This window comes from Stenella coeruleoalba, assembly GCF_951394435.1.
Source record: "Stenella coeruleoalba genome assembly, chromosome: 19".
NCBI lineage: Eukaryota > Metazoa > Chordata > Mammalia > Artiodactyla > Delphinidae > Stenella > Stenella coeruleoalba.
Window position 1 is genome coordinate 41,074,430 of NC_137165.1, and position 10,564 is coordinate 41,084,993.

The 10,564-nt window shown below is 36.8% G+C and overlaps 1 protein-coding gene across 1 annotated transcript; it reads right to left on the bottom strand.

Annotated features, from left to right (window-relative positions):
* Positions 1-367: 367 nt before the first annotated feature.
* On the bottom strand, positions 368-8,169 carry KRT222 (keratin 222; the record flags this gene model as incomplete). Its single annotated transcript, XM_079904897.1, has 6 exons — positions 368-1,190; positions 1,597-1,732; positions 1,912-1,988; positions 3,580-3,800; positions 4,525-4,653; positions 8,074-8,169. The coding sequence occupies 6 exons, from the start codon at positions 8,167-8,169 to the stop codon at positions 962-964; spliced, it is 888 nt and encodes a 295-aa protein (XP_079761023.1). The 3' UTR covers positions 368-961.
* Between the last annotated feature and the right edge of the window lie 2,395 nt (positions 8,170-10,564).

The following is a 10,564-nucleotide window of genomic DNA, read 5'->3' on the forward strand; positions in this document are numbered from 1 at the left end:
AATACTGTTATCTTAATTCACATAAATGTTTGAACAATACTGTTATCTTAATTCACATAAATGTTCGCAAGAAATATTTATAATACTTTATAGAGTGTCTTTAATGCTTGCATCAGAGACTCAAATTAATCACATTTAACTTTACAGATGGAAAAGTTGGGATGGTGAGAGGTTGGATTAACTGTTCTAGTAATTGGAGTAACTAGCTTTCATGTTCTTTTTGTGCAGCTGGACTTCTGATTTTTTTGTGGGGGAGGACACAAACTTTAAAGTTCTTAGAATAAAGTTAACTCTCTGGAAATCAGATAATGATTACAAAAAACTTTCAGATGAAGATTAATTTAATCATCAAATTAGCCCTGGGGTGTGTTCTATAGTTTGCTCAAAACATCTTACAGAATATAACTTTTATTTTTCTACCTGTGCAAATTATTATCTCAAAAGGGAAACATTTGGTTAAGTGAATAGTCCTCTTTAAAGGTTCATTTATAATTGCTTTCTTTTTTTAAGTAGAAAAATCTTTTTAGATATAACCAGTCATGGAATAATGATGAATAACTCAGTGTGGTTCTTAACATAGTACAGTCATATTTAAACAGACTATTCCATTTTCCTTAGAATGTTCAGACACTGAGTGAAATTTCAAAGGCTTAACTAAACCATCTTAATGCTTACAGTCTCTGATAAAAATTTCAAGGGAAAGAGAAGACTATTTGGAGAATAAATAAAATAGAAACTGTACTAAATTTCTGAGTTTACGCTCCCTCTGTCCAAAAAATACAGCTATAATTAGATTCAGAGACATTTTGTCCCCCCCCCCCCTTTTTTTTTTCTGAAGAGTCATACATTGGTCATAAGATACATACTTAGTAACTTACATTTTGGGACAGAAGGTGGTCAGCAGGCCTACCTTGGTCCAACCTAATGTCATTTTCACATCAAGTCAAATACTGTCTTTGGATTAATTAGCTGCTGATGGAGGTTTGATAGAGGGGATACTGCATGATCTTCTCATGATAAGCCTGACTTCTATATCTGGTAGATTATCCTGCTTAGTCTGTAAACACCCTTCATCAGTGGCTGCTAAATGAAGATCAAATCGAAGAGAAACAGATTTTTTCCTTAATCGAGGGTTATCTTTAAAGAAGGAACCTTCCCATTCTTTAATAACTTCATCCACTTTCTCTGTCCTGAAATGATAAAATAAATCTTTCTATATGAAGAAGTATGGCTATAGTAAAAAACATGTAATATGTATTGTATATGAAAAATAAATCAAGAAATGTAATTTATATTTACATTTTAAATTATAATTTACATTGTGGCATTTATTATTTATATTCTTTAAAAATCATATTAATAAAATGTCTAACTGATTCTATGGAATTCTCATGTTTTGGTTATGTTTTTGGAAAAATGGTCCATTAAGAATAGAGTACTTCATCTGAGTTTTTGTTTATGTTTATTTATTCATGTCAGGTTAAAAATCACAATATATAAAATTATGTTTGGAAACGTTCAAAGATTGCTGAGATTACTCAATTGAAGTTAATTTTTTTGGCATATGTTCACTGTTAGTCAAAATTTTTTACTTACTGAATAGTGCCATGAGCTTCAGTGCTTTCTTTCACGACATTTCCATTTAATATTGCTTGTTTGGTCACTGTTTCCACTTTTTCGTTCTCATACTTCTGTGGGACTTTTGTTGAAAAAGATATTTCATTTATAATGGCTGTGAAAATATTATTTATGAAATATTAAATTACAATGTTGAAGTACTATTCACAGTCAATTTGTATGTCAAACTTTATTCAAATATTGCTTGTTTTTGCTACTTTAGAGTATTTATTTATAATCCCTATAAACAGGCACTTCACTTTTTAAGTTAGTTAACTTATATCAGAAACTCACCTGAAGGTAAAACAAAACCAACTCTACTTGTGGTAGGTTTTTGTTCTTTTTTCCCACCTTGGATGCAACCATAATATCTGAAATTGGAAAGAATTATAGGAGCAACATTGTATTAGCATGTAATTGAAACAAATGCTCACAAATAAGAGAATGGATAAATTGTAGTATAGTCATACAAAGGAAATACTACTTAGCAGTGAAAATTAGTGAACTAAGGGTATACTCTATCTGTAGGGAACAATCTCCCAAGTATAACATTGAGTGGGGAAAGAAAGATACATTGTAGCTAATTTTATCAAGGTTAAAAAACATGCAAAACAATTTCACATTTTGCTTAGGGATATATAATGAGACTAATGAGACATAAGCATCAGATCCAGGAGCCAGGTTAGACTGAGGGAAGAGAATGAGATTGGTGGGGGTGTGGTTTAGGTGCTGTGGGTGGGGATTGGGGGGGACTTCAATAACATTGTAAATGTTTCACTTCTTAAACATGGGAGTTCATTATATTTTTCTTGATACTTTGTATATTTATCTTAAATAAATTTAAGATACCTGTGTATCTTAAATATAGCATGATAAAATTTTAAAAATTGTATTAAAGGAATGTTAAAGACCACTTTATCAACATCTTGAATGATTAGGCATTAAATAAAATTTGCAACCATTTTATTTCATAATGAATAAATTACATGTATATAGCTATATATATATTTACATAGCACTGTTTTAAGCACTTTACAAACAATTCATTTAATCCTCAGCAATTTTGAGGTAGGCAATATTATTCCCATTTTATAGATGAGAAAACTGAGGAACAGAAAGATTCAGTAACTTTCCCAGCATCACTTAGCTAGTAAGTGGCATATTTTTAATTCAATTTATGTTTTTCAAAGATTTAGTAAATGTCGAGATTTATTATAGGTGAAAGTAGTTTCATCCAGTTTTATAGAGGACTCAGAATTCTGAAGTAAGCAGGAATAAAGGTTTTCTTTTTATGGGAACATGGAAAATTGTACATTGTGCTGTGCCGAAAGCCATATGACCTTATAAGTGATTGCAGATTATGAAATTATGTGAATTAATAAGAATTCCTCTTTTGATACCTTTCGTTACCAGGATATCTGGAAATCTTTCAAATCATGTACTCAGAACAACATTGCTTTCCGTGGTTGTACTATAATAATAATAATAACATTATTATTATTATTATGGTTATAATAATGGTTATTATTATTTTGGTGTTTGATGTGTGTTGGGAGTGGGCCCTTGTGGGAGGGGAAATGTGGTAATGTGTGAATTTTTCAAACTTTCTTTGTGGGTGGTCCATAGAAGGCACTGACTAATTCTAAAAGGGGTGAATGGCCAGGAAAGTGAGAAAGTTAAGGAAGGTCATTTTTGTAGCGATAGAGAATTGTTTACGTTTTGTTCTAGGCTTGCTGTGCTCTTTGTTGTAGCTAATGTCCCTGACTTTGGCTAGTCTGTTCATAATTTTGGGAGGCTGGAAATAGTTCTCCCACATATTTTTTGCAGTGCCTACTAATCCTGTTTTGTGGTAGGAACTCCGTGAGCATGCCTTGGTGATGATGGGTTTTAGATTTAATTTCTCTATGTCAGTGACATAAATGGCTCTGTATTTCTGGTCATTCACTGTATGGAATTAGGTACCTGATTTCTTCCTTTTCCAGGAGGCGGCGATAAGTTGCGATTTCTTGTTCTAGCCTCATCTTCGTGTTGAGGAGCATCTCATGCTCTTGAAGCTGCTTTTCGATGCCGCGCCTTACTTCCTGTAGCTCTTTTTCTAGTCCTTCAATCACTGCCTCTAGGTCTTGCAGCTGCGTCTGGTAATGTTGTTCACTGGCATGTAGGGAGTTTTCAAGGCCCCTTTCCTGTTTTGTACAGATCTTCATCAGTGAATCAGGGAAACTAACTGTGTTTCTGAAATTTGATTTGCAATGTCTTTGTTCTATTGAGTTCTCTTCTTTCTTAAAAAGGTTGCAATAATTGTACAGCCCTTATGCAAGAGGTGTTTCCTTACAGCTTTAGGTATGACCCAAATTTTAAAAAGTTGTATTTTCTATTTACAGCTAGAGAGCTTACTATTTCAAAGGAATCCTGTGATAATTCTTATGTCCAAAAAAAAATCTGCAGTGTGATTAGTTTATTATCACCCTAATTTATTTGATTTCTTAAATATTGAAAAATATAGAATATTAAATATCAAAGCCAGAGCAGACTGCTTATAAAAGGCATTTTCAGAAAGTGTTTAAATATTTTTCTATTAGAATTCTCAGTGGTATGGATAAGACTCCCCACTGTTATGACTTTGGATAATGACAAAGACTCTATTCCCCTACTCTAACAATTAGAGAACCCCAGGGTGATAAGCGAGGGTTATTTCATTTTTAAAGGTGTGAATAAACCTTGAGTGAATTGATAATAGTTATTGCCATGATGGAGGCAGGGCAGTAGTTGAACTAGGTCCATGGATGGAATTCAGTGGTCTGATTTTCAGTTTCTCACTGGCCAGTAATGGACATTATTCCTTTCCCTCTCTTAATCAGATAACATCTGGGGATTCAATGGGCCAGTTGCTTTTGAGATGATTCTCACCACAGCATGGAGAGATTCAATTTCCACTTGCAGGTGATGCCACTGGCGTCGGGCTTCCTTGAGTTCTGCTTGAGCCGCCTTTAAAGCCTCTTCATCTTTGTCCATTTTTTTGCTTAGATCTTCCTCCAACTAGAAGAAAGCCAACAACAACAATAACAACAACAACAACAACAAAAGCACTCTTGAAAGTGAGACATTTAAAAGCAGTTATAGAAAAATAGTACAGGAATCAAATAGTTTTTTCTTTAAATTTTTAAATTACCAATGTGTGTTCTGCTTGGTGCTCCGTTACTAATTAATTAAGTTCATGAGCGAGTCAATTGCACTCTCAGCCTCAGTTTTCTAGGATGTAAAATGAACCTCAAAATTCTTTTCCTACCATGACAGTCTATGAAATGTAGAAAAATACATTTAATGAGAAGTAAGTTTGCAGGACCTAAGTTTGAGACCTCTGATTCTTTTTTATTTTATTTAATTTTTTGATGTGGACCATTTTTTTTAAGTCTTTATTGAATTTGTTAATATTGCTTCTGTTTTATGTTTTGGTTTTTTGGCCGCAAGGCATGTGAGATCTTAGCTCCCCAACCAGGGATTGAACCCACACCCACTGAATTGGAAGGCGAAGTCTTAACCACTGGACTGCCAGGGAAGTCCTGAGACCTCTGATTCTTAACTTTCTGTTGTTTATGTTATCATTAAGGAAGAAAGATAGAAAATTAGCTACTGCCCACCCTCCCATATTTTCTTGTAGGCTGCTTCATAAAAGCAGATAAACAGCTATATATCCTAAATCGATCATTTCTAGGACTGGGTATATGGACAGGATACTTTACAATAATTTACAGGATAATTTACAATACTGCTAGAAAGTGTATTATGAATCATTTAGAGAGTTAAGTTATCATAGCCATTAGAGATTCTATAATAGACTTCTGTATTAAGAGAACCCATTGTTGATTTACCTTTCTTAGAAGGCATGTTAGGGCGCGCAGTGGTTGAGAGTCCGCCTGCCGATGCAGGGGACTCGGGTTCCTGCCCCGGTCTGGGAAGATCCCACATGCCGCAAAGCGGCTGGGCCCGTGAGCCATGGCCACTTAGCCTGCTTCTCCGGAGCCTGTGCTCCACAACGGGAGAGGCCACAACAGTGAGAGGCCCGCGTACAGAAAATAAATAAATAAAAATCTATTGTACCACCAAATTAAATTTTTTACATTTTAAAATGCATTTTTATAAATACATTAAGAAGTTCTAATTTTTGCTTCAAAATACTGCAATCAATTGCATACATTGCTCCTACTGCACTTCCCGGACCGGGGCACGAACCCGCATCCCCTGCATCGGCAGGTGGACTCTCAACCACTGCGCCACCAGGGAAGCCCAATAGATTTTTTTTAAAAGGAAATATTGGATTAAATGAAAGTCAATAAAGTTTAGCGCGAGGTATTAGACAACAAAATTCATTCATTTCTTTTGGTTTGTTGTATCACTTATTCTTAGTGTTAAGTTGGCAAAGCCAAGCAGCAACACATATCAGAGCAACTACAAAAGAGGATGACAAGAATTTTGGAAATAGAAGAGCATAAAAATGCTGGTCTCTTGGATGTTGAGTGAGGAGCTGGCAGCTAGGCATGTGTGGTAGCTAGATTCCGAAGATGGCTCCCCATGAATCACACCTCCCCAAATTCATGTCCTTGTTTGGTCCTCTTCCACACTGAATCTGGGATAACCTGTGTCTTGTTTTAGCCAGTAGAATATAGCTGAAGTGCCAGTTCTAGGCCTAAGCCTTAGGAAGCCCTGATGACTTCCACTCCTATGATTTTGGGAGCTCTGGGCCAACATGTAAGAGATCTGGTTACCCTGTTGCAGAGGTCATGTAGAGAGGCCAGATGGAGAGAAACAGGCCCAGTTGTCTCAGCTGAGCCAGCCTTCCAGAAATGCCCTGCCAAGGTGCCAGACACAGGAGTGAGCCACCTTGGATGTCCCAACCTAGTTTTGCCCCAAGATGACTGAAGTCCTAGCCAATGTCATGTGCAGCAGAAGAATAACCCCCACTGAACCCAGTCAAGCCACAGCATCGTGAAAGACAATACAATTGTTTTAATCCACCAAGTTCTGGAGTGGTTTGTTATACAGCAGTAAATAACTAAATTAGCTTATGTTTATTTTGTAATAAATAAGTAATCAGGCTTCCTTGAATTTATTCCAGTTGATTTTCTAAATTCTTTGAAAAAACATCCCCTAAAGTAGTTTTATGTTAAGAAGATGAAACAAAACTTACTGTAGTCTTGCTTTTTCACTTTATTCACTTCAGCATAATGACTTGTAAACTAAATAACTTGTATTTCTATTATTGCAAAATAAAATGTTTATTTGGCTTATAATTTTTAGAAATTGCCATCTGTTAATTGTTTTCTTCTCTTTGTAAAAGGTGAGTGAACTATTCCAACACTTAAATCAAATATCCCAGTGAATTTGCTTCATCTACGATGCTGATAACTCTTTATGAAGACCGAAAATGTTACCCAGAAGTTAAATGTATGTTGTCACTAAAAATGAATTGCATGCAGTAATGTCCTATGATTTCCCAACAATATTTTTTCCCTTTTGGGTATGTTCTTAAGTAAACTCTTTGCTGTGCTTGGGTGCTTGGAATAGAACTTGTACTCAGATATGATAGGTAAACCAAAAAAAAACAAAAAAACAAAAACCCTGAATTTCTGAATCTTTGTTTCTAAAAGAGTTGTTTATTCATTTGTTTAGAGATGAGACCTTAATTTATTACTAAAGGTGCTTGTCATTTTAAAACAAAGTAAGTCTATGAAATTAGGATTTAGCTCTTATTTAACTTGACTCTCTTATAAAAAAATACTTAAATATTGCATGCTTAGTATTAGAAATAAACATTTCTCATCTTTTAGTACAAAAGCAAAAACCTGTAATTGAAGTAGAAAGTCATTTTCGATTTGGCAATTTTGATTGTCCCAATTTATATCATTGTTTCTGAATGCCATGTTCACATACTCAGATGATTTCTATTTATAACAATCTGGTATAAAATTGAACTCATTAAAAAATGATAGAAACCTTTTAGAAATATTTTACTTAGGTTTATCTTGCCAAGTGTGGAAGCTAATAAATCTTACTATAAAGCTTGTCATTTTAAAGATGTTATTTATATTATCTCTATAAATAACTCCATAATAGCTTCGAAGGGTATCTGAAATGTTCCTTCCTGTAGGATGTCTAAAAGAGATTAGAGTGCACCATTTTATTGTATGTTGATTCCGTGTTTTGTTAATGATAGTAACCTCATGATTTATATAAAAATCAAATGTATCAATCAACATTCATTTAATGGTTATTTAACAGGAATAATCACAGCCTTTCCCCCTGTAGTCCCAGTCACTTTGCAGTAAAACCTAAATTCCTTCCCCAGTATATGCTGCATTGAAAAGGAAATACTGTACCTCAGAGAGGCCGAGACAGGAATTGGATAGACATGGATTGTCTCCTTATCCTGGAAGATGCCTGTCTGTATGAAATCATTACCTGGATCCTTGTTGAGAGCACGGTCTCTATCTGATTTCTGGTGAGGAGCTTTTCATAGTTTGCCCTGATCTCATTGAGTAGCTGGGACAGCTCCATTCTTTTCCCATCCTCCACCTTGGCTATCAGAACCTTATCGATAGGATGAGTCTCTGCCGCAGAACCTGCACTGTCTGCATCGCGCGCAGAGACAGCTCCATGGAGCCTTAAAGATACAGAGCTCCTTTTTTTTCCGGAAGCCACGGATAGCCCGGGTTTCTAATCAATTATGCAAATATTTGATAAACGCTTTTCTCCTATTGTTGTTGATCTAGTAGAAGTGTCAGGCTCTCTGTAAAGTAACAGAAAAATGAAAACAGTCTCAGTATTCTTGAATTGGTTCTCTAAAACTGAGCACGTTTGCGGGGGGAGTTAATTTAGCTTGTGGAAAGGAAATGGGGCATAACATAAAGAAAATTGTATTTTGTTTTCCCAAGATATTGCGTGGAAATAAATCTGGGCTCAAAACATGGTAACTAAGCTTTCCTTTTATGGCTTTCCTCACCATTTGGATAATTTACACAGAAATGCTGTGGGAGGGCATTAGAATATGTTGTAAACCTTGAATATTCTGACAGTTATTGGAAAAAGCTACCATCAGATTCAGCTGACAGTTGTCATCAGCCGCAGGACTGACTGACAGTATTTCTCTTAAATACATGCTGCGTGGCTCATGGTGGGCTGCTGGTCTGACCGCAGGCTTTGATATATTGTGGTGAATTCCTGAAGGTACATTACAGATGAAGCTATGGCTGGAAGTAAGCGCTAAGAGAGTATGAGAGCTGACCATTAACATTTCCAACGTTTTAATAAGGTTGAAGAAATACGATCAGATGGTCCCTGAGCAGGATGTGTTCATTGAGGTAAGATGTATTGTGGGGTTATTCCTTCATGAGTAAACAGAGTTAATGATAGCTCCTACTTGTAAATATAACATTTGTGCAGCTCTTCTAACTTTAAAAAGCACGTTTGCGACTGTCATTCCATTCAGTAGTCACAATCCCTGTCATTTTGTAACGTGTAAAGATGACAAGCCTGAGGCAGGAGGGGTTAGGGCATCTTTCCCAAGGACGTATGGTGATGTTATGGCATCCTTGGGACTGGGACTTTGACTCCTTGGCTGTATTCCAAATATTGTCCCATCTGCCCCTGCATTATGTCTCTCCCCACCTAAATTCCTTGTTTAGCCTGGCAAGCTGGTTGTTAGATATGACTCAAAATATTTTTGAGATTAGATCTATCACTGTTGTTATTTGTAGAGTGGCTTGGCTGAAAGTGTATCTGGAGTGTAGTTCAGGAAATAATCAATCTTTGGCTCTAGTGCTCACAGGGCCTTTGAATGTGCACCATGCTCTTTTAATTTCTGAATTAACTCACTACTGGCCAGTCCAATCTGTGCTGGGCATTCCCACAGTCGCCTCCAAAGAAAGCTGGCAGACCAGAGCCCCTGCTGAGAGGCGAGTTTCCGGGTCATTCTTGTCCTCTGTTTCATTTGACCCATGCCTCCTCCACCCTCCCCACTGGTCACAGTGGATTGGCCTGGGCTAGACACTTGACCTGTGATAAACAACCTGTAGGTCAGAGACCTATGAGGTAGCCTGACGCAAAAGCTCTGACTGAAGAGCATCACTTATGATTATTTAGGACAAACTGATTCTCTTTTTTTGGTAATTGCAACTGAGAAATAGGAAGAGAATCAGGCATTGATAGTGGGAGGAGAATCAGGAAAGAATTAAACTCTTGTTGCTTTATCTAGCTCCTGCTGTTCTCTGCCTAAAATACAGAGAGCTGAACTAGATTCCCCGGAGGACAGGCCTGGCAATCTGCATCTGAAACGAGCCTCTCGGGTATTTCTACCCTATAGCAGTGCTTTCGATAGAAATAGAATGCAAGCCACAAATGCAAACCACGTATGTAATTTAAACTTTCTAGTTGTCATATCAAAAGATAGAAACAAGTGAAATGAATTTTAATATTATATTTTATATATCTGAGATATATCATGTCATCAATATAAATTTGTGCTTTTTTTTGGCCACGCCGCACTGCTTGCAGGATCTTAGTTACCCCACCGGGGATTGAACCCGGGCCCCAACAGTGAAAGTGCTGAGTCCTAACCACTGGACTGCTAGGGAATTCCCTCAATATAAATTATTATTATTATTATTATTAATTTATTTATTTATTTTTGCGGTACGCGGGCCTCTCACTGTTGTGGCCTCTCCTGTTGCGGAGCACAGGCTCCGGACGCGCAGGCTCAGCGGACATGGCTCACGGGCCCAGCCGCTCCGCGGCATGTGGGACCTTACCAGACCGGGGCACGAACCCGTGTCCCCTGCATCGGCAGGCGGACGCTCAACCACTGCGCCACCTGGGAAGCCCCAATATAAATTATTAATGAGATATTTTACATCCTTTATTTTTGGTACTGTCTTTGAAATCCAGTGTGTATTTT